The sequence below is a fragment of the Bos indicus x Bos taurus genome, chromosome 25, assembly GCF_003369695.1.
Source record: "Bos indicus x Bos taurus breed Angus x Brahman F1 hybrid chromosome 25, Bos_hybrid_MaternalHap_v2.0, whole genome shotgun sequence".
In the NCBI taxonomy this organism is placed as follows: Eukaryota; Metazoa; Chordata; class Mammalia; order Artiodactyla; family Bovidae; genus Bos; species Bos indicus x Bos taurus.
In genome coordinates this window covers 25315187-25342247 of record NC_040100.1, presented here as the reverse complement: position 1 = coordinate 25342247, position 27061 = coordinate 25315187, and the positions used below count along the sequence as shown (strand labels likewise).

The following is a 27061-nucleotide window of genomic DNA, read 5'->3' as shown; positions in this document are numbered from 1 at the left end:
ACCACTGGGTCCTACTCTGCTTATCAAAGTAATCTTGGAGAATGGATCCCAGGAATTCCATTTCTGAAGCTCCTGGGTGATTCTGAAGCCACTGACTTAGCTTCTATATCACTGGGGCGCAGAGGAGCACAGGCGTGCTGTATTGCAAATTGCTGGTATGGCAGCTACAACTCTGTGTGTTCTCTGCAGATTGAAACAGCACATTAGAAATCAAGAGAGTGGGGGCACCTTTGTTATAGGCGTAACTTTGACCCCAAACCATTAAAAAAGTAAATCATAGCGTTGCATATCTACCAGTTTGGAGAGCTCAGAAAGTGACCCTATCACTAGCTGATGAGAATGTAGAGCAACAGGAACTGTCATGTGGTGCTGCCGGGAGTATAAAATGGCACAGCCACTGTGTGACGCACTTTCGTATTATCTGTTAAAATTGAAGATGGCCCAGCCTTTTTCCTTAGCGGTTCCACTATTAGAATATACCCTAGATCAGAAAGTGGCAAACTGTATCCTCAAGGCCAAATCTGGCCCAAATCTGGTTTAATTTTGTAAATTATGTTTTATCGGAACAAAGCCATGCCAGCTTGTGTGCACACTGTCTGTGGCTGCTTTTGTACTCTGATATCATAGTTGAGAAGTTGGGGCAGAGACTGCATGGCTCACAAAACCTAAAATACTTATATATGGCCTTCGAGAGAATGCATTTTTTCAACTCTGCCCAAGTCCATGTTTCTTAAAGTGTGGTCAGTGATATCACCTGGGAGCTCATTAGATATGCAGAGTCACAGGCCCTGCTGGACCTACTAAAAATCAGAATCTGCATGTTAACACATTCTTAAGTGATTATTGTAAAAGTTTGAGCCGCATTGCCCTGAGGAAATGCATGCATATAGGAACCAGGAGACACGCAGAGAAATGTTCATAGCGGTGTTGTTCACAGTAGCCCCAAACAGGATACAACCCAAACATCCATTGATGGTAAAATAAGAAATAATTTGTGATGTATTCACACCATGGAAAATACTAAGCAGCAATGAAAATGCGTTAGCTGCAGTTCTGTGCAACGACGTGGGTAAACTTCATGAACTAAAGTTAGCGGTGAGTGAAAGAAGCAAGAGAATATACTATTTGGGTGGTGGCCGCAAAGGTTTTATGTTGTTATTGTTCAGTCACTAAGTTGTGTCCAACTCTTTGCCACCCTATGAACTGCAGCACACTAGGCTTAACCTGTCCTTTGCTATCTCCTGGACTTTGCTCAAACTCATGTCCACTGAGTTAGTGACGCCATGCAACCGTCTCATCCTCTGTCGCCGTCTTCTCCTCTTACCCTCAATCTCTCCCAGTATCAGGATCATTTCCAATGAGTCAGTTCTTTGCATCAGGTGGCCAAAGTATTGGCGCTTCAGCTTCAGTGTCAGTCCTCCCAATGAAGGGTTGATTTCCTTTAGGACTGACTGGTTTGAACTCCTTGCTGTCCAAGGGACTCTTTACAAAGGGTGTATGATGGTCTGCTAAAATGTACATATATGCACGTTCTGTGACATATTTCTTTTTTTTTTTTTTTGTGACATATTTCAAAATGAAGGGGAAAGTAGAAACCAGGTCAAAAAATAAAATTATTTGGAATCTTAGTAGTTGTTAGTAATTGAATAATTGTACCATGCTCTCAGCTGATCCCAGCAAATCTGTGCTTTAACACCAGAGCTATGAAACCAGTGCCTTAAAAGAGTAAACTTTAGTTCTTGAGAGTGAGTTCGGTAGGCAGGAGCAAGCGGGCCTCTGGTCTAGAACAGAAACCCCCTTAAGATGGAGAAAGGGTCCTGAAATAGAAGGCTCCGGAGGACAACAGGCTGCTGGGCAGAGAGCCCCGCCCTGTGACTGGCCTATGGCCTGGGGTCCTTTCCTTCTCCTCCCTCCAGTCCCTGCTGATGAGAATCGTTGTGTTGATGGACGAGGAATGGCGGCTCACAAGTCCTGTTTGCTTGAAGAGAGGGCTTTGAAGCCCTAGTGTTTCCACTTCTGGACAGTGGGATTGTTGTTCTGTTAATTGTTAGTACAACAATTCTACACTGTGAGTAAAGCCTGAGAGGGCCTTTTGTTTGAGGAAAACAACTAAATGATGGATTCTTGGCATCCTTATCTGGACTGCCTTTCTTTAGGAATAAACAAATGATTTAGTGAAAAGTTTGTAAATATCAAATGTCATGGAACCCTTTTGAGGTTGGCCCGCTGCGTTCCCACGAACAGCTCCTGGGCAGAAATGTTTCTAATGAAACTTGGGTTTCGTAAGGATGTTGCTTTCAAAATCTCAGGGAGTTGTCTGTAATAAAATTGTTCCCCAGCCTGTTTATTCATGATGAAGCGTAGAGTGACCGATGCATTCTTTTGGGGGTATTGGTGACAGAGGAAAGCCACCTGTGTGACATAAATCCGTTCTGTCTAGGCAAAGCTGGGACCGCCACATCTGCAATGTCAGAGAAGGTTCGGACCAGGCTGGAGGAGCTGGATGACTTCGAGGAGGTGAGCGAGTCATTTGCTGAATCCCAGGAGCAGTGATGCTGCCGGTGCTTCTGCCAAGCGAAGTCAATCTTGGTGGCTGCTCTCTGATTAGTCCTCGAGCTGCGCGTTGTGTTCAGGCCTCCTGAGGCACTAACCAATCTGGGGAAAGATGCCAGCGGTGTGGTTGGCTGAGCTTGCAGGAGTCTGCCTCGAGCTGGTTTTCCAAAGGCATCCTTCTCACTGTGATACTTGAGCAAACCCGGGGCATCTGGGGACGGAGGTTAACTGGGGAAGCCGACTGGAGCCATCTCCTGGGAAGCCGCCTTGTGTAGTGTGGCATGGTCATGCCTGCTGCAGAGGCTGCTCGTAGCTGCTCTGCTGCTGGAATCTTTCATTAGCCTGCCCGTGCTTTTAAAGAACACGACTCCTTTGCCAACTCATAAAAATTAGTAAATTTAATGTATGAATCTAGATTTCTGGATTCTCTTAAATTCCACCTAACTGTGGGCTCACAATCTCATGTTTAACGTGGATGTGCACCACCCAGATTGCGTAGTTCTCCCTGGCAGAGTTCACTCATAAACATTACTAGCCTGGTTCCTGGGGAGGGGTGAGACTGGTAGGTAAGAGGGGAAACTCTGGAGCCAGACCTTGGGTTTGAATCCTGGCTCTACTATTTGGTAATTCTGTAATTTGGGACAAGGTGCTTAAGAACTTGAGCTCTGTGCCTCAGTTTACTAATCTGTAAGGTGGAGGTGCTACCTAGTATCTGCCTCTTAGAGTGAATACAGAAGATTACATGAGTTAATGCATGTGAAGTGCTTAGACCAGCACCTAGCACATTCTACATGCTTTGCAAGTGTTAGCTGATGTCACTACCATTCTGAGTCTAGAGGCCTTAGCTTGACTGCTTATTAACAGGGTAGCCTCAGGCATTCATCTTACTGTTCTCATTTCCTCATCTGTAAAATGGAGATAATACAGTTGTGTGGGCTGAATGGGAATGCCTTGAAATTCCAAAGGTCCATGTAATAGCTGCTTCCCTGGTGGCTCAGATGGTAAAGCATCTGCCTACAATGCAAGAGACCTGGGTTCAATCCCTAGGTTGGGAAGATCTCCTGGAGAAGGCAATGGCCACCCACTCCAGTATTCTTGCATGGAAAATCCCATGGACAGAGGAACCTGATAGGTTACAGTCCATGGGGTCACAAAGAGGTGGACACGACTGAGCAACTTCACTTTGACTTTTTCTTTCCGTGTAATAGCAGTTGCCATTGCTCTGTTCTATATTTTGCCTCTCGTTTCTGGGTCCTTCTAGCCCTGAGACCAGAGTTGTTAGCTGCTCAGCAGAGTCTCATAGTCCAGTATTTTTATTTCTCAATTCAGTAATGACGTTTTGAATTAGGGTGCTGGAGAGCCCCAGTCTGCATGTCACCAGCCAGCCTTGGCTGGTAGGGAAATGCCAAGGGTTTTATCAAAGCTCTGTTGTCTGTTGAGTAACTGAAACTCACTTGAACTGGTTTATGTGGAAAATAAGGACTGTATTGAAGGGTACACTGCAAGGGCACACAGGCCTGGAGGCGGGAACTGAAAAACCGCCCGGAACCCCGGCAGCTGTCTGCTGTCTCTCTTGGTTCTGTGTAGCCTCCAGATTTTCCTAGTTCTCCTTTTTTTGTTTTTGTCTTTGTTTTTCTGCAGCCTGGTTACCTGGCTTCTCCCTGCTCACAGCAGCAGATGGCATGGCTTCCAGGTTAACATGGCATATTTGCCAGGACAAGGCAAGGTTGAAAACAAATGAACCCCAATGTCTCAGTGGCTTAATAAAGGTTTATTTCTTCTCGCATTACTCATCCAGTGTAGGTGACAGGCATACTACCATCTCATGGTGCTGCCATCTCAACAGATGGTTCCAGGGTTGTCAACAGCAGAACTGGAGATGGGGGTCACTTCTCACTGCTTCAGCCCAGAAGGGACACGTGCAGCTCGGTTCACCACCCGTTTGTCCAAACTAGTCATGTGGCTCCTCCTATACCAAAGGGGCAGGGAGAATCCTGTCTCATTGTTCAAGTGACCAGTTGGGATCAGTTCACATTTCCTGAACCTCCTACTTGTATTTCTTTAATAAAGAGTTGTTCCACCAATCCCACTCCTGGGCATGTATCTGGAGAAAACTCTTAATTCGAAAAGATACATACACCCCAGCGTTCATAGCAACACTATTTACAATATCGAAGACATGCAAGCAGTGTCCACCAACAGATGAATGGATAAAGAAAATGAGGTACATATACACAACGGCATACTACTCAGCCATAAAAAGAATTAAATAACCATATGCAGCAGCATGGATGGACCGAGAGATTATCATACTAAGTGAAGTAAGTCAGGCAGAAAAAGATAAATATCATATGATACCACCTATACGTGGAATCTAAAATATACAAATGAACTTATTTGCAAAACAAAAACCAGCTCTAGACTTAGAAAAAACATTTTTTTTCCCCTTATGGTTACCAAAGGGAAAAGGGTGGGGGGATAAATTAGGAGTTTAGGATTAGCAGATGCAAACTACTATATGTAACATAGAGAAACAACGAAGACTTACTGTACAGCACAGTAAGCAACTATACTCAGTATCTTATAATACACTGTAATGGAAAAGAATATGAAGAAGAATATATATACATACGTGATATAACTGCATCACTTTACTGTACACCAGAAATGAACTCCATGTTGTAAAGCAGACGTGATGACCACCACACTACAGAACCCTTGCCAGAAATGAACTCAATGTTGTAAATTAACTATACTTCAATTGAAAAAAAAAAAAAAAAAGAGTTTTTCACTTTGGATTCCAGGGAACATTCATATAAAAAGGATTTGGTTCCCTGTCTCCTCATGTGGGTTGTTAGCATGACTTTCACTCCTGTGAACTGTGTAATCAGCATCTTAACAATAAGCCAACGATTAATAAGCATGTACTGTGTGCCAGTGGTACTGGTCTTTACATATGTTGTTATTTCATCCCAGTGATGACCTCACCCGCTTCTGCCATGGGTTTTTGCTCAGTCAGCTCTCTGTCCTGAATGCACTCTTCTTGGTCTAGTTAATACCCCTCCATGGCCTAGTTAATACCTGCACCCCACTGAGAATTTGTTTCAAGCATCACTTGCTCCAGGAAACCATTCTTGACCACCAGTCTAGACTAAGGTGAACCTTTTCCTCAACATTTGTGTATCCCTGAAATTGAGCTGTCTCTCTCAACTGGTGGATGTCCACCATCAGCATTTTTTCCTCCTTAGTGATACATAAAACAGTTGTGCTTCTTACAGTGGACACCTCAGATTTAGGTACACTGTGATATGTATCTTCGTAGAATTGGTTTCCCTGAATATTTGTCTCTGTATTAGGGTCCATCTTGTCCTCTGTACCTTAAACTCTGTTAGTCCTGAAGTAATGTCTCTTTGCACAACTTTGTATCTGGGACATCTAGTATACCATACTTGCCTAGCGCAAAACATGCCCCATTAACTATGTGTTGAGTAAAGGTAAGTCCTGTTATCACTGTTCACAAAAGAGACTTAGAGAGGAAAGCAGCTGATCTTGAGTCATATGGCTAGAATGTGACTGAGCTGGGAGTGGGCTCAGGTCTGACTTACGTTCCAGGCCAGTCTCCCAATCATTGCCCTCTGCCCATCTTTGCAGAAAACTCAAAGAACTTCTTTGATCACAAGACAGAACTGTCGATCTTGCTTGGGATATGAGGACAACCTACAGATCAAAACTAATATCATGGGGGTGGGGAGTCCAAAATGTTTTTCTTCTGTACATGTACCTTTCTACTTTCTGCCCACAGGGATCCCAAAAGGAGCTGTTGAATTTGACTCAACAGGATTATGTGAACCGCATAGAGGAGCTCAACCAGTCGTTGAAGGACGCCTGGGCCTCGGACCAGAAAGTGAAGGCTCTAAAAATAGTCATCCAGGTCAGGTTGAGTGATTTTTTTTTTTTTTTTTCCCTCCAGAATTTCCTTTGTAAAACTCCTTTGTGGATAATTAGGGTTTTCAAAGGCCTGCCTTCAGGGTCTTACCCTAATTTTTTCACCTGTTCCATTTTCACCTACCTCCTGTGAAAGTCCATGATTATGAGTCCGTGTTTTTTAAGAGATGGCTAATCCCAGGGCCACCATGTGCAGCTGTATAGATTATGCACAGTGTAATTCCAGGAAATTTCACCCTAGATTACAGAATTACTGATGTCCCCCTAGGGTTGTGCAGTTTGTTGGCCCTGTTACAGCCCCTGACATATTTATGATCTGTATAGACTAAAGATTGAGCAACTAACTGTGTTTTGGGTTTTCTTAACCAGATTTTCTTTGTGTCTTTGGGACCAATGGTTGTATGTTCCTGATGTATGCATTTTGGGGTCATGTTCTGTATGATGATGTGGCATAGACAATGTGTTTATAGTGTCAAAGGTGCATTTGCTGAGTCCTGTTTGTTGATCCATGAGAAGCTTTGGATTACAAGAGCAAGTTCTGTAGGGAAAACAGCTTATCCTGTCTCTTGAATCATAAAAACATCCTGTCTTGGCAAAACATGTCCAGAAGTACACTATACAAGGACTGATGTATGCGTTATGATTTTCAGAGCAGAGGTAACAGAATTGCTGAACAGCCATTTTAGTTCAGAAGTACTAGCTCTCATTCTTGTTTATTGTCATGGGAATGTGACATTTGTTTTCTTGCCTTTTTTTCTGAAGGAGGGTTAGGAGAATCTGAGAGTCTTTACACTGGGTACTTGAAAGTGTTTAGGATGACACTTTGTGTGGCTGCTGCTGCTGCTAAGTCGCTTCAGTCGTGTCCGACTCTGTGCGACCCCATAGACGGCAGCCCACCAGGCTCCCCCGTCCCTGGGATTCTCCAGGCAAGAACACTGGAGTGGGTTGCCATTTCCTTCTCCAATGCATGAAAGTGAAAAGTGGAAGTGAAGTCGCTCAGTCGTGTCCAACTCCCAGCGACCCCATGGACTGCACCCTACCAGGCTCCTCCATCCATGGGATTTTCCAGGCAAGAGTACTGGAGTGGGGTGCCATTGCCTTCTCCACTTTGTGTGGCAGGTACTGCTTATTTTAGTGTTCATGATAGAGGCAAACCCAAGCCCATTTCCCTTCCATCACAGTTGTTGACAAAGTAAATATCTGAAGGTTTCTCTCATCTTGGAGGCACTTGATGGAAGTTGCTTGCTGAGTGATTCAAGTGAGAAAATAGCTAAACTAACAAGAGCTTCTTCAAAATGTTTTCGTTGGCAGCATCTCTCCATAGAGTTTTGTAGCACAGAACTGTGACTTCTAAGAGGTTTACATCTGGAGATTTGATTCATGCGTATCCAAAGAAAAGAACCATAAAAGTGTTTAATTAACTCCACATCTGGTTAATAGTAATTATTTGACTTTCAGTACTTTAAAGGCTACCTTCTTTATCCAAAAAAGCTGGTGAAGGCGCAGAGTATGGAGAAAGGAAGCGCAGTTCCCTTTATTTGCTCTGTAGTAAGATTTTATTTTGTTTTGTTTTTTCAGCTTTATTGAGATAATTTACATGTCCTAAAACCCACCATTGTAAATGTACGATTCAGTAAGTTTTAGTGAGCTTACAGAGTTGCACAGCTGCTCCACAGTCCAGTTTTAGAACATTTTCCTAGCTACTGCCACTTTCCGCTCCAGAAAAACCACTGATCTGCTTTCTGAGTCTGTGAATTTACCTTTCCTGGACATTTCATATACGTGGGGTCATTCTTTTGCCTCTGGCTTCTTTCACTTACCATGTTTTTGATGTCCATCCATGTTGTTAAATCAGCACTTTTTTTTTCCTGCAGGGTAGTATTCCACCGCAGGCATAACCACATTTTTCTTATCTATTAGTAAGTTGGTGGCCATTTAGATCATCTTCACTCTGACCGTGATGAGTAATGCTGCTGGTCACAGTTGCATACAAGTCTTCGTGTGGACATATATTTTCATTTTTCTTGAATTAGATTCCTAAGAATGGAATTGCTAAATAATATGGTAAGTTTATGTTTACCTTTTTGAGGAATGGCCAGCTTGCTTTCCAAAATAGCTGCAGCATTTGCATTCCCACCAGCAGTGTACGAGGATTCCAGTTCCTCTGTATCTTCTCCATCACTCGTTTCATTATTGTCTGTCTTTTTGGTTATAGCCATCTGATTGGGTGTGAAGAGGTATCTCATGCCATTTTAATTTGCATATCCCACCTGACTAATGATTTTGAGCATCTTTTCATGTTTATTGGTCATTTTTATATCTTCTTTTAGTGAACTGTCCATTCAAGACTCGCCCATTTAAAAAGTCATTTCGTTTATCTTCTTTCCCGAGTTGTAACAATTTTTTATCCTTGATATAAATTCTTTATCAAATACATGAGGTACATGTATTTTTCTCCTGGTCTGTGGCTTGTCTTTTCATTTTCATAATGTTATCTTTTAAAATGTGGAAGTTTTTAATTTTAATAAAGTTCAGTTTGTCAGTTTTCTCCTTTTTGGCCCATGCTTTTAGAGTTGTATCCAAGAACTGTTTGCATAACCCAGGGTCATGAGAATTTCTTCCTATTTTTTCTACTGAGTTTTATAGTTTTAGCTCTTACATCTAGGTTTATGGTCCATTTTGAATTATTATTTTGTATGTATGGTGTGAGTCTCTAAATTTATTAATTTTTTTTTGCTTTTGGATATCCAGTTGTCTCAGCAGTATTTGCTGAAAAGACTTTTTCCTGTTGACTTATCTTGGCATCATTGTTAAGTCAGTTGGCCATAAATGTAAGGGTTTATTTCTGAACTTTCAATTCTATTCCATAGATCTCTAAGTGTATCCTTAAGCCAGTACCACCTGTCTTGATCTATAGCTAGTTTTAAGTTTTGGAACTAGGTAGTATAAGTCTTTTAACTTCTTTTTCAAAATTGTTTTGGCTCTTCTGGGTCTTTTGTGTATCCATGTGAATTTTAGGGTCAATTTCTACCAAAAAAACAAAACCAAAAAACCTTCTGAGATTTTGATAGGGATTGTGCTGACCCTATAGATCAGATCGAGAGGTTTGCCATTTTCTTCTCCAGGAGAATTCATCTACTGGTGCATGAATTATGTATCATTCATTCTGTTGATGAGTTTCCAGTTCTTTCCTTTTCTTTTTCCTTTTTCATTATTATGAACCATGTGAACACTAGTCAAGTCAGCTGGTGGCCATATAAAGTGTTTCTCTAATGAAGGCCCATACCTAAAAGTAGAATAGCTCAGGTGTGTGGTGTGTGCCTCGTCCACTTTGCCAGATGATGCCAAGTTATGTTCTGCAGTAGCTGTGCTAGCCTGCACCGTAGTGGCAGAGTGTGAGAGTCTGCTGTTCGGCAGCCTACCAACATTTGGTATGAGCAGACTTGCTATTTTAATTGTTTCAATTTAGGAGGTAATAAAATCATATTTTATTGTGATTTTAATTTGCAGTTCCCTGATTGTAATAAGATTGAGCATCTCTTCAAATGTTTATTGGCCACTGGAGTTTCTTTTTCTGTAAGATGCCTTTTGTTGATTCCTTTTGCTCATTTTTCCATTATGTTATTTGTATCTTTCTTACTGATTTTTAGGATTTAAAAAATATATGTTCTAGGCGATAATTGTCCTCTGATTAGTCTGCTTCCTTCCTTCTTTGCTCCCATTCATCCATCCATATAGTCATGGTTTTTTAGTACTCAGTCATAGGTTATCTTTTAATTTATTCATTTGCTTTGGTTTAAATTTTTGTTTTTTTAATTACAGCTTAGTTTTTGAAATTGTTAGTTTCTTTCTAGAATATCATTAATTGGCAACAAATGAAAAACATTCCTTTAGTATTTTTTCTGCAGTGTTGATAAATTCGATAGCAAGTATTTCAGGCAGGTAATTGACCAGTCAGTTGCTCAGGAAATGTTTATAACAATGGTTCTCAACCTTGGCTGCACATTAGAATCACTTGGGAGCTTTAAGAAATCCTGTTTTCCAAGCTGAACACTGGAGCTGCTCGATCAGAATCCCAGGCACTGTTATTTCACAGAGTTCCCCAGGTTATTCTGAAGCTGAGAACCCCTGGTTTGTAGAGCGCTTATTCCATTCAGAGGGTAGAACAGATTGTGGATTTCACGAGCCCAGTGTCACGGGCTTGTGTTAGTGCAGCACCTGGAGCCCTTGTTTAAAATGCTGATTCCCTGGTGCCTCCATGGGTGGTTTTGACCAGTAGGTTTGGAGAGGAGCAGGAACTCTGTTTTTAATACATACCACGGGGTGCCTGATTTTTATTAGTTTAGGAAACTGCAGCAAAGCTTTAAAAAAATAGCTGTGGAATCTTCAAAATAGTGACTTCAGTTTATAACATTATATGACTTTAACTTTGGATTAAAAAAACCTTACATTCCGTGACACCAGCTGGGGAGACAAATCAATGCAGTGTTGGGAATCGCCAGCTGTGTTTAATTTGAAATCTGTTTGAATTCTCTCTCCCTCCCTCCTCCCCACGGGCAGTGACTCATCTCTGAGGGGCTCTGGTCGAAACTCAGGAGATGTCACATCGCTAGGAACCAAGCGCTGTGTACTGTAAACAGTCTCTAAGATTCAGAGCTGTTTGTTTTCTCCAAGCCCTGAAGTCTCATGGGGTAATTGTTTAAGTTGGAGCTCTCATAAAGGGCATGTGAAAAACACAAAGCAAGGTGTCAGGAAATGGAGTTCTGTGTAGATACAAATGCCACGCTTGGTGTCGATGCCATTGTTTTCACAGCTTACGTTCCCCTCACCTCCAACCCCCAAGTAACATTTGGGCTATGAGAGGTTGCTTCACAAATTGGACACGTTATTTACTTCTAGTTAGATAATGCTAAAGAGAAACTTGATAAATCTAATAATTTAGATATTGGGTAACAAAGCCAAACTGAAAACACATGCCAGTCTACCTCTTGATGAACTTTCTAGCCATTCACTGCACGTTGAAAGTGCATACATATGAAAGGACTCTTTCTAAATGTCCAAATAGTCTTGGTTTTTACGTGACATTTTTTATCTCTGATAAACTATGGCAAGGTTATCTAGTTACTTATCCAGACTTTTGAATCTGTCAAGACTTCAGGGTATCACTTTGCATTCTTCAAAGTAGAGATAGATTTTTGTTTTTGATTATACGAGATGACTTCATCTGGGGTGTTCGGGGCCACGTTGTGTGGCTGTAATCTGTTTTGAGTCCTGAACGTGTCAATGGCCTTCTGGCGTAGGTGATGCTGGAGGGATTGAGCAATTTCCTGCAAACCCAAAATGTTCCTGGTGTTGCAGAGCACAGTTCCAGAGAAACATGTAACTCTTTGAAACTTGTCGAGTTTCCTTTTAGAAGGAAATTTAAGAGTGAGTATAAATAATAGATGCTAGTTAAGAAGCCCTGGAGAACCTATGGGGTCATTTCATAGAAAAGAACATTTAAGAATCAAGACCATTCTGAAATAAACCAGAGGAGGCCATACTGAAAAGATGGAGTCACCTGCAAGGATGCTGGCTGACTTTCCTGGTGACTACATATTGATCCTAGTTCAGACCCTCTGGATAAGATTCCTGAGTTGTGGCTTTTCTGGAGGCAGATGATGGTGCCATTCCTTAAGAGGCTCTGTTAGGAGCAGAGTCGATTCCCTTTGTCAAAAGCACAGTGGTATTTCTTGTAATTATACCTCCAGAGATTAGCACCAGGCCTGGCCCATGGTAAAAACCTGTGCTTGTCTGTAGAAATCCTTTCCTTTCCAGGCTTGGAGTGTTTCAACCCGGTCAGACATGACAGAGTGACTTTTCCCTTCTCTTTTTCTAGTGCTCAAAGCTTCTTTCGGACACAAGTGTTATTCAGTTCTACCCAAGCAAATTTGTCCTTATCACTGATATACTCGATACATTTGGTAAGTACTAGTTTTATTCATCTTAAATCTAAGAAGTAGTTTGTTTTGCCAGAAGTTGGATGGTCGAGTTGCTTTAAAATACGTTCTGTTGTGGTTTCATTTTTGAGGTAAGTCACGAAGGAAATCAAAACCCTCACCCTTACCCTTGCTCACCTGCTCATTAATAAGAGTGCTGTTTTTGAAAGAATTTTATTTTTTTAACTTAATTTTTATTGGCGTATAGCTGCTTCATAACATTGTGCTTGTTTCTGCTGTGCGGCAAAGCAAATTAGCTACACATATACATGTATCCACTCTTTCCCAGATTGCCTTCCTATTTAAGTCACCACAGAGCAGTGAGCAGAGGCCCTGTGCTACACGGCGGGTTCTCTTTAGCTGTCTGTTTTATATATAGGTGTGTGTGTGTGCATGTGCACATGTGTGTGCTCACGCTCTCATTTGCTCAATTGTGTCTGACTCCTTGTGACCCCGTGGACAGACTGTAGCTCGCCCGGCTTCTCTGCTCAGGTCATTTCCCAGGCAAGAATACTGGAGTGGGTTGCCATTTCCTCCTCCAGAAAGAATTTTACATTACTTGTTTCCCACCTTCTGATAGGCTAGTAAGGTGAGTGAGCGAAGTGAGGCGGGCTGGGGAGCACACGTCCTATCTAGGCCTTGATCCGTTGCCAGCCAGCTTATGGCATCTGGAACCCACTTTGTTCAGAACTCAGCCCGGCATCTCTTCCCAGCCCTTCCCCACCCATGCTGGGTTTCTGTCCTAGGGAATGGCAGTACCATGCACCCTGTTGCCCACTCTGGAAATCTGAGCATCTTCTCGCCATGCCCCACGTACAGTCCATCACCAGGTTCTTCTCTTCAGCCTCCTCAGTTTCTCCCCAGAAGACAGTTTCTGTCTTCTCTGTTGAAACCTTAGTCTAAGCCTCCAGTCTCTGTCCCTTGGATGATGGCTGCAGCTCCTATGAGGTCTTCCTGCATCATTGTGGCTGCCCCTTGTCACATGCTCAACCCCTCAAGCCAAATGATCTTTGGGAGCCCAGCAGAGAGATCTAGATGGAAGAGATTAATTAACCAGGAGTCCCTTGGAGAAACAGGAGGTCTCCATGCTGCTTGTGATGGTCAGTGGCCAAGACATCATGCCATTAGCAGTTTGCCCAGAGCAGGCAGCCTGTGGGTCGTATGTGACGTTCAGCAGTGGGGTGCCCTGCAAGAACTAGGAGACAGTCTCCTTCTGAGAGCTGAATGCAGAGGATGTTGGCACATAACGTTAGCTGCCTTGCCAGTGGGCTCCCAACCTGGCAAGTCTAGCCTGTAACCCATTGAAAGGTCAAATGTGTTAGGAAACAAAATGTCATTCAGAGTGACCATATATTTCTGCATAGGAGACCAAAGACCTGAGTGTATTAACTGGAACAAGTGATAGAGAAACTAACTCATACTAGTCTTGGAGAAGGGAGGGTATTTATTGGCTTATGTTGAAACGTCCAGGGGTCATTTCTGGCTTCAGGTACAGCTGGATTCAAGAACTCAACCAATATCTTCAGAACTGTGTCTTTTTCTAGTACTTTTTCTTGGGTTGACTTCATTCTCAAGCTCCACAAGGTGTCCCCAGCTTCTATCAGCTTTGCTGCTAGTAGTCCCAGGAGAAGGAAGGGAATTCTAGCCACACTTTCCAGCAGAAGTCTTGGAATTCATTTCATTGATTTGGCTTGGATCACTCGTCAGTCCCTGAGCCAGTTATGGGCTCTGGAGGAGGGAATATGCAGATAATCCAGAGCTGGGATACCCCAAAGAAGAAAGGTTGATGCTCTTTCCAGGAGAAAAGGGAATAGGAGCTAACTGAGGCAGAAAGACATCTAGGATCTCTGGGTTCAGATGATCTGGGGAGGTGGTGTCGGGCGCTCTGCTAGGCGCTGAGGATGTCAGCAAATAGGAAACAAAAATCCAGGCCTTTGTGGGCTGTGCCACAAAGAGGAGATTCACAGAATACATAAGTAAACCTGATTGTATATTAGATGAGGACTGGTGCTATGGAGGGAAAAAAAAACCCAAATCAGAGCAGTGGGTGGCGGTGGGCTGCACTTTTAAATAGGGTGGTTGGAGAAGGCCTCACTGAGAAGTTGATGTGTGAGCAATTACTTGAAGTACATGAGAGATGAACCACATGCTGGCAACGTGGAGCCAGTTATGACCAAGGAATAGCCAGTGCAAAGGCCCTGGGGTAGGAGCAGTCCTGGCAGGTTTGGAGAACTGAGGCCAGGGTGCTGCAGGTGGTGTGGAGTGGTAGTGAGTGGGAATGGAGACATGGCCAGAAACCTGGTGGGCCATGTAGGCCTTTGAGACAACTTGGGCTTTGACCTGGAGGATGTGAGGAGCCACTGAGGTGTTACGTAGAGTAAGTGGAAGTTCTGATTTAATTTTTAATGTGCTTCCTCTGACTGCTGTGTTGAGACTAGATTGTAGGGCAAGGGCGGGGCAAGGGGCCCAGTTGTGAGTCCAATGCAACATTTCAGGTAAAAAATGAGGGTGGCAGGGACCTGGGGAGGCAGTGGGGATGGAGGGGGGAGTGATCCAGAACACACAGACGCTTTAGGCTCTCAGAATAGACATCAATTACACACCCCTTGGGCCTCAGCTTGTCCTCACGCCCAGCTTGCCTTCAGGGAGCTAGGGTGTGAGTCAGCCAGAGAGGCTGGTGGCTGTGTCTGTTTCTCCTGATGGTTCTGTTCTCATGGTGAATTGACACATTGACCTTCTGGTTTCCCTCTCCAGCCTCCTGCAAGTCTCTTTTGCCTGAGTCAGCATCCCTGGGTGAGACTAGTTCCAAGAGGCTGATGAGCCCGCAAACCTGGCCAGATCCAGACATTAACCCTGTGAGAATTTGGGGCAGTCATTCTGTCAGCCTCTGTGGTGGCAGCCCAGCCCCACACCTCAGCCAGCAGGACTGAGGTATGGTGTAGATGCCTGCTGTCCTTCCTGTATTCTAGGAATTAGCTGGGCTGGCGGTTGAGAATAACAGTGAGAAATCCTCAGCAAATTTGGGCCTGACTGTTTTAGGTTCTTTAGTGATATTCAGTCACACTGTCTTTGTAACAGCTCTATGAGGTAGGGTCTATGATTATCCCAGAGAAGGCAATGGCACCCCACTCCAGTACTCTTGCCTGGAAAATCCCATGGATGGAAGAGCCTGGTAGGCTGCAGTCCATGGGGCCGTGAAGAGTCAGACACGTCTGAAGCGACTTAGCAGCAGCAGCTATAATTATCCTCACTTCACAGATGAGGAGGTTGAGGCACAAGGAAGTAAAGCAGCTCATCCACTTCCCCAGGGTAATGAGTGGCAGAGCTGGGGCTCAAATTGAGTTCTCTCTGAGCAGTCAGAGCACCTGCTTTCTTGCTCTCCAGTTCAGTTCAATCACTCAGTCATGTCCGACTCTTTGCTACCCCATGAATCACAGCACGCCAGGCCTCCCTGTCCATCACCAACTCCCGGAGTCCACCCAAACCCATATCCCTCACTTGGCTTATGGAGGAAATTCTCTCTGTGAAAACTACAAGTGGGTGTAGCTTTGACCCAGCAACTCACCTCTGGGAATTCATCCCAGCAACCCGAGTGACGGACCAGAGGGGACCAGTTAAACAGAAGATGACACGTCTGTGCACTGCAGCTCTAGGAGCCTCTGAGAAGGAGTGAAGCCGTGCTGTGTTCCGGTGTGGAAAGTACCCAGGTTATGTCATTGGGTGAAAAACTCAAGATGCAGAACAGCTGTGAGAGTATGTTCCATTTTGTGTAAGAAAGAAGGGAAAGTTAGAACACTTGCTTGTTGTCACTTGTGTTTGCCTGAAGAAACATTAGGAGGATACTCAAGAAACTAGTAAAAGTGCCTCTCTGCACCCCAGCCCCCCCCAAACGAGGGTGGTCCAGGCAGTGAGCATCATTCGGTGCCTCCCGTAGCCTTTTTGAATTTGGAACAGTGGGCATGTTTCACCTATTCAAAGGATTCCCAGAGTCAACCTTGTCTGGATCTGTTGTGAATAGCTTTCCTCAGGCCTGCGAGGCAGCCTGCGTGTTCAGGGGCTGGAGGATACTGTGTTAACACTTTGGGGCTAGAAAGCCACTCTCACCTTTTACAAAGGGGGCGGGACTGGCCTTGCTTGAGTGGCAGCTCGGAGTGCTGAGGTCCACTGTGCATGTGTCACTGTTACCCTCGGCTCCACAGGAACACGTGCTACTGTTGGGGGGCAGGTGGTTTGTGGTGGTGGACGAGGCTGACGGAGCGCAGGAGCATCTAGCTGGGCAGGGATGCGGAACACCGCCCTGGGCGTCTGCAGTGCACAGGTGTGGCGGTGCTTTTGCTGGGACTTCCCTGGAGGCAGTGAGCGCCGAGCTGGGAGCTGGGAGCTGGGCTCTGGCATCTCTCTGCCTGCATTCCTTGCCTCTCCTCCAGGGTGGTGTGAACCTGAGCCTTGATCTCTTCACTTGTGGAATGGGAAGTGGAACTTCCCATTGTGAAGTTCCCACAACTTCACTTGTGAAACGTAGACTTTGCCTCTGGGAACTTCTGGGGAGAATTTTAATTGGGAGAATGTGCAGGAAACACATGATGTCTGTCCCTCTCTAGGAACTGGCAGGGTCAGTGTCAAAGTAAGGTGCTCAGAAAATGTTAACTGTTGTCCCTTGTTGTTACTGATCTCTTGTATTTCAGTGTCCTTGGTTTATAAGAAAGTGAATCAAGAAAGGAAAGGAATCTAGGATCAGGTGTTATTTCTCAAAATAGTTGTCCACTAACTTAACAGTGATGTTGAAGCTGAAACTCCAATACTTTGGCCACCTGATGTGAAGAGTTGACTCATTTGAAAAGACCCTTGATGCTGGGAAGGATTGAGGGCAGGAGGAGAAGGGGACGACAGAGGATAAGATGGTCGGATGGCATCACCGACTCGATGGACATGAGTTTGGGTAAACTCTGGGAGTTGGTGATGGACAGGGAGGCCTGGCCTGCTGTGGTTCATGGGATCGCAAAGAGCTGGACACGACTGAGCGACTGAACTGGACTGAAGTTAACGAAGGGAAATAAATGTTCACCAATCTCTTTGGGCCAAAAATGGTTTAATAGTTAAAGGCCCCTTAGAATATGAAGATGAAATACAAAAAGTCTTTTTTAAAAAAAAAAGGCCAGTTTTGGAGAGATGGTAAGCTTTTCGTGGAGGAGTAAAGGCATTGGGTTCTCTGAAGTTGGGTCCACACACCTGAGGAGGTGTGAGAAGTCACACAGCGCCCAGCGTGGCCTGCTGTGCTGTGCGCATACAGTCCCAGTGCTTGGAGTTCTGTGCTTATCTCAGGAGGCCTCTCTCCACATCAGGTGTGGCTGCCTTGGAGAGCCTGTGACTGCCGGTAACCAAATGCTTCCTGCCAGGAGGTCAAAGGCAGATAGCTTTGAGAACTGGGGCTCGATCCCTGAGGCTTCCTAGGAACTTCTAAATTGAATCCATGGTTTGGGGCCGTGGTTCTTATCTTCAGTTACATGCCTGGAGAGCTTTAAGAACACTTCCAGTGGCCAAGCTGTGCCCCAGACCATTTACATTAGAACCTCTGAGGACAGATTCCACACGAGCATATTTTCAAGTGCCTCAGGGGCTTCCCTCGTGGCTTAGTGGTAAAGAATCCACCTGCAGTGCAGAAGATCGGGAGACCTGGGTTCTATCCCTGGGTTGGGAAGATCCCCTGGAGAAGGAAATGGTAACCCACTCCAGTATTCTTATCTGAAGAATTCCATGGACAGAGGAGCCTGGTAGGCTACAGTCCATGGGCTTACAAAGAGTTGGACAACTAAGTGGCTAACACTCTCACTTTCAGCCTATCAGATATGCCTGCTAGTATTGGAGAGTCTCCTGTGGAGACCTCGGAGGAGGTGGCTCACCTTGGGGATGGGTACTGGCCGCTGCAGTCCTGGAAGGTGCCCCTTGGCGTAAGCCCTCTTGGAGGTCGCCATTGACCCCACCATAGAGCCTGTAGATCCCAGGCTCTGCTTGTTTCTTTTTGAAGTATAACTGACCTGTGTTAGTTCCTGTTACATAACACAGTGATTTCAAAATGATCACCACAATAAGTCATTAGTATTTGTCATGATATAAAGATAATACGTAGTTATTGACTATATTCCCCATAACTACATTTCATACCCATGAGTCATTTATCTCTCTCACTGTTTCATTCTTTCCCCTCCTCCCTGGCAACCACGTTTGTTCTTTGTATCTATTACTCTGTTACTTTTTAAATTTCTTTTTAGATTTCACATATAAGTGAAATCATATAAGCGAAAGACAGTATTTGTCTTTCTCTGTCTGACTTACTTTGCCTGGCATAAGTGAAGGATCACTTTTCTGCCTCTTCACAGAAAGTGTTAAGTTCAAAAGAATCATGGCTTAAAAATTTGGTCCACTAGGTGGCAGCATACTCTCACAAGTTGAAGCTCATCCTGGCTCTGTCTCCATCTCTGTCCCTAATTAAGAAATGTTAATTTAGTGTTTGCACCTGAAGGGCATGATGCTGACACCATATGTCCTTTTCTCCCCAGGGAAGCTGGTGTACGAGCGCATCTTTTCCATGTGTGTGGATAACCGCAGTGTCTTACCAGGTAACGTCATAGCTGTTCCAGCGGGTTTCATTCTGCCCTCAAGTCAGGGTTAGAAGGTTTATATCAAGTTAGGATTTATTGAGACCTGAAATTTTTTGTGTGTGGAAAGTTAAAGAAACACTCTTACTGATCATCTCAGTCTTTGAAAAGCAGATTTTTCCAACAGCCAGCTAGGGATTTGAGCAAGTAATTTGAATCTGCAAGAATGAAAAGGTCCTATGATTAGATTCAACTGAACTTTTATACCAACTTAAATTTCTCTGGTGCTTGACATTTTAATATTTTTCCTGTATATCTTTCCTAAGAAGCAAATTGCTTTATAGAGCTAATTTTATATTAAAGAACAATATCAAATAAATCAATAATAACAGATGCTTTGCATCTACAGTATATGCCCAAGTGATGTTTGCATTAAATTTATTGCTGCTCAATTTGAACTCTCAGGAGGTTATAATGGGACAATGAGATCACAAATTTATTTTGTCACATAAATGAAAGATGACAGTGAGGCTAGTATGGAACTCGCAGCAACAGCATCCATTCTCTCTTACTCCTCCTTCTGAGTTCCTAGCACTGCTGGGAGGAAGTGCGCTCATCTATCTGTTCAAGTTAGAACAACAGGCTGTCTTCACTTTCATCCCACCTCCTCCTGCTCCTGCTTCCCTGGAGGATGAAGAGATGGCATCGGACAGACCTGTAATTTGACTTTTCTTTTTGTCTGTTAATCTGTCTTGTCTTGTCTTTCGGGTTTTCTTTTTTTTTTTTGTCTTTCTCTCTCTGTGTCTCTTTCTCTTTTGCTATTTCTTTCATTGTCTCTTTTTTGTCTCTTCTCTTTCTGTTTCCGTCTTTTCCTTCCTTCGATCATCTGTATTGTTAAAACTAGTTAATATGCACATTTCTCAGAAAGCAAGACAGAACTCTACAGACCTTTAGGGCTAGAAAAGCTCTTTGGAATCACTGCGTCTCATTTTAGTGGGGGCCCACCCAGTGGGAAAGAGCCAGGAACTTGGCACAGTCCTGCCACCAGCAAGTGAGAGCCTGGCTCTAAGTGCTGGACGTGCACCATCCATTATGCTGGCCACTTGGTCCCATGAGGCTCTTGTGCACTAGAGATTGGCCAGTCCAAACTGAGATATGCTGTGAGTAAAAAAAAAAAAAAATGTTGGATTTCAGAGGCTTAATGCAAATAGAGACCATGAAATATCTCACTGATTTTTAAGTTTACATGTTTACATATAGAAATGATGTTTAGATGAATTAGATTAAATGAAGTATATTTTAAAATTACACGTTTTTGTTTTAGCTCTTTGAATGGGGCTCACATGGTATTTCCATTGAATAGCACTGCATTCCACCCTCCCCTCCACCACATTCCCACCTGCAGTGGTTTTTAACAGCTCCTCACACATTCTACGGAGAAGGCAATGGCACCCCACTTCAGTACTCTTGCCTGGAAAATCCCATGGATGGAGGAGCCTGGTAGGCTGCAGTCCATGGGGTCGCTAAGAGTTGGACACAACTAAGGGAATTCACTTTCACTTTTCACTTTGATGCATTGGAGAAGGAAATGGCAACCCACTCCAGTGTTCTTGCCTGGAGAAGCCCAGGGAGGGGGGAGCCTGGTGGGCTGCCGTCTATGGGGTCGCACAGAGTCGGACATGACTGAAGCAACTTAGCAGCAGCAGCACACATTCTAGGCTTCTCAGGACTGGGAGGCAGGGGCCAGCCTGATGGAAAGGCCTTCTCTGTCAGCTTAAGGATTTGGCAAATTTGGTGCATTTATTTTACACTTGCCAGTGTTTCTTCCATGTGTTATATCAGCAGCAGTAAACTCTCAGCCCGCAGGCAGAATTAAACCCAGTTAGGTGTTTTCTTTGGCTACCAGAGTATTTTTTAAAATGCTATTTGGTATAGTTTCTACTTCCTCCTATTGTTGTATACCTAACTATTGTTTATATCACCTGCCTGGCCCCTAGGGGCATTTATGTTCATACCTCCTGCAATAATTTTCTTTCCTGTCAGTTTTCACTAACTATACCAACAACATTTTAGGGCTAGTTAAGGAAAAACTGGGCTTCCCAGGTGGCTCTAGTGGTAAAAAACCTGCCTGCCCATACAAGGGACGTAAGAGATGCAGGTTCGAGCCCTGGGTTGGGAAGATCCTCTGGAGGAGGGCATGGCAACCCACGCCAGTATTCTTGCCTGGAAAGTCTCATGGACAGAGGGCCTGGTGGGTCCATAGGGTTCCAAAGAGTCCAGTACAACTAAAGCAACTTAGTATGAATGAATGCAAGGAAAAATTACTAATAGCTTTCTCCCTACTTGAACTATAAAACTATAAGTTCAAAATAAAAGGCTATTTTCATATTCACTTTTAGTGCTTGTCTAAATGTGCTAATTAGCATGTTTATTACTAAATTCTTGCTTTCCCAAATACTTGCTGTTTTTTAACCTTGAATTAGGCTTTTGTTTTCTTGAAAAGAATTTCATTTCTCCCCTTTCAGTTAAAATCTTTATCTGCATGTATCTTCTGTTTCCTAGAACCTGAAAAGGAGCGGGGCAAACTTTTCTCAAAAATGTATTTAATCTTGGGGATGACTCTTAACAATATTTATAAAGAAAACTTACGAAATCTACTATGCAGAATTCTGCCTAAAGAAATTATGTGTAGAGAGAAGTCTGGTGGCATGTGTACTGATTCTTTCCATTTGAATCAAGTTCAGACTGTGATCTTAGTATTTGAGCCCTTTACCTTCAGGAGCTTTAACTGAAGCATAGCTCTTACCGGTTTGGAAAGATACTGATGTCCTTTGGGTTCACAGAAAGTACATGTTGCTAGATATGGTAATTTTCCCCCAACATTTCTTCATCCAGCATATGAGGGAAGAGAGCTTGTACTCTAAGTGGTAAAACAATTTCATTTCCATCTTGGGATGAGTGACTTGGGTTTCTTGTGTTGTGGTTCTCCTCATTAGCCATGGGCATTCCTGTCTTTGGCTTTCCCTGTGGCTGATATAGCCGCCTCTGGATAAGCAGTGTCCTTAGCTGACCTGGCCTTTCAGGTCATCATATTAAGATGACGTGGCACCCCTGTGAGCCCTGTTACGTAAAAAGATGTCTCACTGCCATGGTCGAGACTTGACAAATGGAAGAGAACCAGACTCACTGGTCTCCTCCCTTCTCTTAAAATATCCACAGAAGTTCAGGGTTGAAAAAAGGAGCCCATAAAGGAAAAATAAGTGGGAACTGGAAGAAAATGTCTCAGCTCTTCTTTACATTGAAGCTTCTTCTGAATTAATTTCCAGATTCTAAATTCATTTTCCATGTAGCAGCCCAGGCGCTGAAGTGTAATTGATGTCATGTCATTCCTTTGCTCAGAGCTCTTCAGGCAGCTTCCGTCACACTTAGAAGAACGCCCAGACTCCTCGCCAAGGCTGCAGCCCCTCCTGACCTGGCTACTTTTCCCTTTCCTCTCACATCTCTTTGGCTCACTTTCTTGTTCTTTGACCAGACCCACTGGAATGTAAGCTTCATGAGGGCAGGGTCTCTCTTATGTGCTGTGCTCTCTTATCTTCTAATTGGTTCCTGAGACGTTCGTCATGAGCAGACGAAGTAATGAAATGTACTGTTGAGCTTGCTATAACATTTTTTTCTTCCCATTTCATTTATTTACTTTTTTCTGTAAGATTTTAAAGTCCTGTATGACATAATCCTTTTCCTAAATGATCTCTTGAACTGGAAGGAAAATATAAAGCCTTTGTATTGCATATGTGGATTATTGCATAGCTGGCTGTTGGTGTGTACACGCAGAACAACTTGCCTTGGTGTGATGTCCCACTTTCCCTGGCAGCCATATTCCGTGTCATCCCACCCTTTGTTGCACCTCCGTTCCCTCAGCTGGAAAGCAAAAGTTTTTAGTAGATGACCTCAGAGACTTATTTTTGCTTTTGGATCTCAAGTCACATGATTCAGTCACATTAAGGGAAATTAACCTCACCCCTCCTCTGTTTTCCAAAAGGCAAGACTGACAAATGAATTTAAGAATAGCCCTTATCTTTTCCTATCTAGATCTCTTGGAACTTGAAAAAAAGTTACTTTTAAGTACATGGATTCAGGCCAGGAGAGGAAAAATGGTAATTTCCCTTCTCTTAGAAAATGGCAAGTGAATAATTCTCCAATGAATGAAGCATGCCAGAACATCCAAAAATAGATAAATACTTGAGATTGCAGTTCTGAAATATCTGCAGTTGTGATTACTGACTGTTCTCTGCTAGTGAAGTACCTAGAATTTTATTTTTTGCTGATTCCGTAGATATTTTAATCACTTTAATGGTGTACCACCAAGTAGCAGAAAGTAGAACCAGGGATGAAAAATGACTCACTGAGCAACATGATGAGGGCGACAGGCTAACATTCGTTTCTTATGTTCTATAGTAATCAGTTTCTCCCTTTTTGGTTGAATCATAAAAGTGTAAAGCACACCGAGGGGTGGGATCGGGCTCCAGTTTGTGCAGAAATCATTTAAATGTGAGAGTTCAAGAGTAGCCTTCTTGGTGTTGAATAGTTTTTTTGTTTGTTTTCATTTTTCCGTACTCTTATCCATTTCTTACTAAGACGTATGTCATTGATTGGGCTTGGTCATCAGTTCCAGAAAACACAAAATCACAGTAAAGAGAATCACAGCTGGCAGGCAGCCTGTGGTGCCAGCCGTCTTGACTTCTCTTGCTCTTGTGGTTCAAGATGGTTATGGAGGTTCCGGCCTTTGTATCTGCATTCTTGCCAGCGGGAAGGAAGAAGAAATGAAGATCACGCCCCTTCCCTTGGAGCTGATTCCTTGCGCTCCTGTGTATGTCCTGGGACCTGAACTTGGTCACATGGCCACACTGAGCTGCAAGGATGGCCGTTTGCCCAGCAGAAAATGAGAGTCTTATTATTAAAGAAGAAGAGAGCAGATAGTAGGGGAAAGTAGCATTTTTGTCACAAGGTGACTCAAGTCTTCAAGTGGTATGGCAGCCTAACTCTGATTTCTCACCTCAGGGTCTTGACTTACCATACACGTCAGGTCCATGTGATGGACCATCGCATTTCATGTTACAGTTGCAGATTCCTCAAGCATCTGGAATTCTCAGCAGTATCTCTGTAGTTACTGGTGGGTACACCAAGAGCCTCTGGATTAAATTAAGGGCAGTGGCTAAGAATATAGGCTGTGGAGCCAGACTGCCTGAGTTGAATTCTAGCTCTTACGTCTACTTGCAGCGTGCCCTGGGCAAGTCCCTAAACTTGGCAGTGCCTCACTCTCTGTGTCTGTGAAAGAGGACCGTATGAGTACATGACTTGGAGGGCTTTTGTGGGGACCGAGTGAGCTGATGTCTGTAAAGCGCTCTGAGTGGCGCCTGGCCCTTAGAAAGCCTCTGTGTGTCCGCTCTCATCGTCACTGGTTGTTTCCTAATAATGATATTTGCAAGGAAAGCCATGGAAGGACTGGGCGCCCCACCCTTCTGCTGCACTGTAACTGTTTTTTGTCCCAGGACTCAGAGCAGCTGTAACAGATCCCAAGAATTAGGAAGGCTGATGGGTATTATTTTTGTTTTACAGATCACTTCTCTCCAGAGAATGTAAATGACACAGCCAAAGAAACATGCTTAAATTGGTTTTTCAAGATTGCTTCCATCAGGGAACTCATTCCAAGATTGTATCCTTTTTTTCTGTCTGATGATTTTAAAGATAGGCTGCAAGAGTTGCACTGTTAATAGAGGCGGTGTGAGGGGCTGCCCTGAGATTCCTGTTGAAAATGGGATCCTGTCAGGGTTGCTCTCCTGGAAGCACAGCACCAGCCACAATGTCCAAGAAGCCCTTGGATCTGGCTCTCTCCAGTTCTCTGGAGAGAGAGACTTTGACTGTGGTGCTGTGTACCAGGCTTTTGTTTCCCTGAAGAACATTCCCACATTAATTTTCTTAATTAAAATGCTTTGGGGGTTTTTTTGTGTATGTTTTCTCTGGTCCCAAGACCTTGAAAAGAGCAGGGTCCAGCTTCTCTGCACAAACACCAGTGTTGAAGAACAGACAGTCCAGCTTATACACAAAAGGAATCTTAGTTCTCTAAGTTTCATCCTTTCCCCATAAAGCTTCAGCTGGAAGTGCTCAAAACCCAGTTTAAATTTCAGCACATAAACATAAATCAGCGTATAACGTTTTCCAAATTTTATTTTAAATAAGAATAAAATCTTGAAAACCAAATGTAGAACCCACAAGCCACTCACTGATTGAATTCTTTGGATTGTCAAGAGCTGTCGTGGCCCCTCTCCTGAAGACACACCTAGCTCTCTGCGTGAACAGTTAGGCTTTTCCCCGTGGGGAACAGGCAGTCTGGAAAATGTCTTCCTTAACGGAATGTTTCTGTAGCTACGTGGAAGCTTCCATCCTGAAGTGTAACAAGTTCCTCTCCAAAACGTAAGGCTCTTCTTAAATGTCCAGAGCCATACATTTCCAAAAAATTTCTCTCTCGCACACGCCCTTGTGAATGGCGCTGCAGTAGCAGCTATCATTCTTTGACTGCTTAGTGTGTAGCAGATCTGGTGCTAAGCACCTTCCGTCCATTTTCTCATTTAATCCAAATGAAAACTTAATGAAGTAGATATCACTTTTTAATCTCCGTTTTACGGAGAAGAAAACTCAAGCTGGGAGAGGTTGGTTGATTAGTTCATGGAAGATCAACTGGATTTGACATCCTAGCTCTGCTGTTACTGGCTGTGTGGTCCAGAGAAACTTATTTAGCATCTCTGACCCCCAGTCTCCTCTGTGTGCAAGCCCTGTGAAGGGGTCTGTGAGCGTTCATTGAGCTGCACACACCAGACTGGGAGCGGCACCCACGAGCCCTCATTCAGTGTCTTTGTGGCTGCTGTCCAAGATGATGAAGAGGTCAGAGATGTCAGAAGGCAAAGCCCTTACCCCTGAGCCCCCTGCTACTCTGGGTCACCTCGGACGTTGTTTTGAGAGTAGTTTTGCGGAGCCAGGAGAAACCAGATCCGCTTTCTGAGTGGCGTTGGAAACCATCTAGATAACTCCTCAGAGCCACGGGCTGACTTGTGCTCTGAGTTGGATTTAAAATGTGTACCAAGTGTGTTTGATCGAGGTCTGGTGATGCCTGGGGGAGTTTTCGTTCACCAGCTGGGGGAGAATAAGGCTTGGGGCAGAGGGAAGTCCCATGTGGCTGGAAGAATAAGGAAGTCACAGTTCACTTTGAGGGGGATGCTGGGGTCAGGCGTTAAGAATGGGTGGAGCACGGGGCAGTAAATCCATGCCAAAGGGATATAGATAACAGCCGAAATATTGAGAAGGGTGAGGAGTGACCTAGTGACCTGTCAATGGACGATAACTGGGGATGGGACAAAAATAGTTAAATTAGTAAAAGTGACCTCAAACAGGAAAAAAGTAAAGATTAGACTCCAGCACTGAAAAGATGGTAGAGATGAAAGAAACCATTCAAAAAAATGAATAATGGCAAGAGAGAAAGACTTGGTACATGGCCTTAGAAAACATCAACTTTGACCTTGGTTTGTTTCTGAAACCTGATTTTGCCCCCCTACCTTTAGGAAGTCGAAACGTAGACTTTTGGGTGTAAATGCTGCTGTCTTTTCATCTCTCGCAGGGGGATTTCAGAGTGTCTGCCGCGGCTGACGTGCATGGTCCGGGGCATCGGGGACCCACTGGTGTCAGTGTATGCCAGGGCCTACCTATGCAGGGTGAGACCACCACATCCTGCCTCCTCCAGCGTTTGTGCTTCTCCCTCCCCGCCACCTCACGAGTCACTGGACGAAGGACTTCATTAGCTGCTAATTTTAGAGCACAGCTTGTCCACAGAAAGCAGGGCTGTAGGATTTCTGTTTAAAATTAATTTCTAAGTAGACCCACTTACCCGTAACTCTAATTAGGGTCATCATCTCACAAATGAACTGGGTTTCAGAACTA

General features: G+C 43.9%; 1 protein-coding gene across 5 annotated transcripts in view; it reads left to right on the top strand.

Moving 5' to 3' along the window:
* Window positions 1-27061, top strand: part of VPS35L (VPS35 endosomal protein sorting factor like) — a 138311-nt gene that overhangs the window by 23498 nt on the left and 87752 nt on the right. For all 5 annotated transcript variants that reach the window (XM_027528171.1, XM_027528175.1, XM_027528172.1 and 2 more), the window contains exons 6-12: window positions 2441-2517; window positions 6356-6484; window positions 12377-12461; window positions 19034-19093; window positions 24689-24785; window positions 25496-25543; window positions 26742-26835. In XM_027528171.1, the coding sequence (XP_027383972.1) occupies window positions 2441-2517; window positions 6356-6484; window positions 12377-12461; window positions 19034-19093; window positions 24689-24785; window positions 25496-25543; window positions 26742-26835 (590 nt within the window). The remainder of the gene's footprint in view (window positions 1-2440; window positions 2518-6355; window positions 6485-12376; window positions 12462-19033; window positions 19094-24688; window positions 24786-25495; window positions 25544-26741; window positions 26836-27061) is intronic.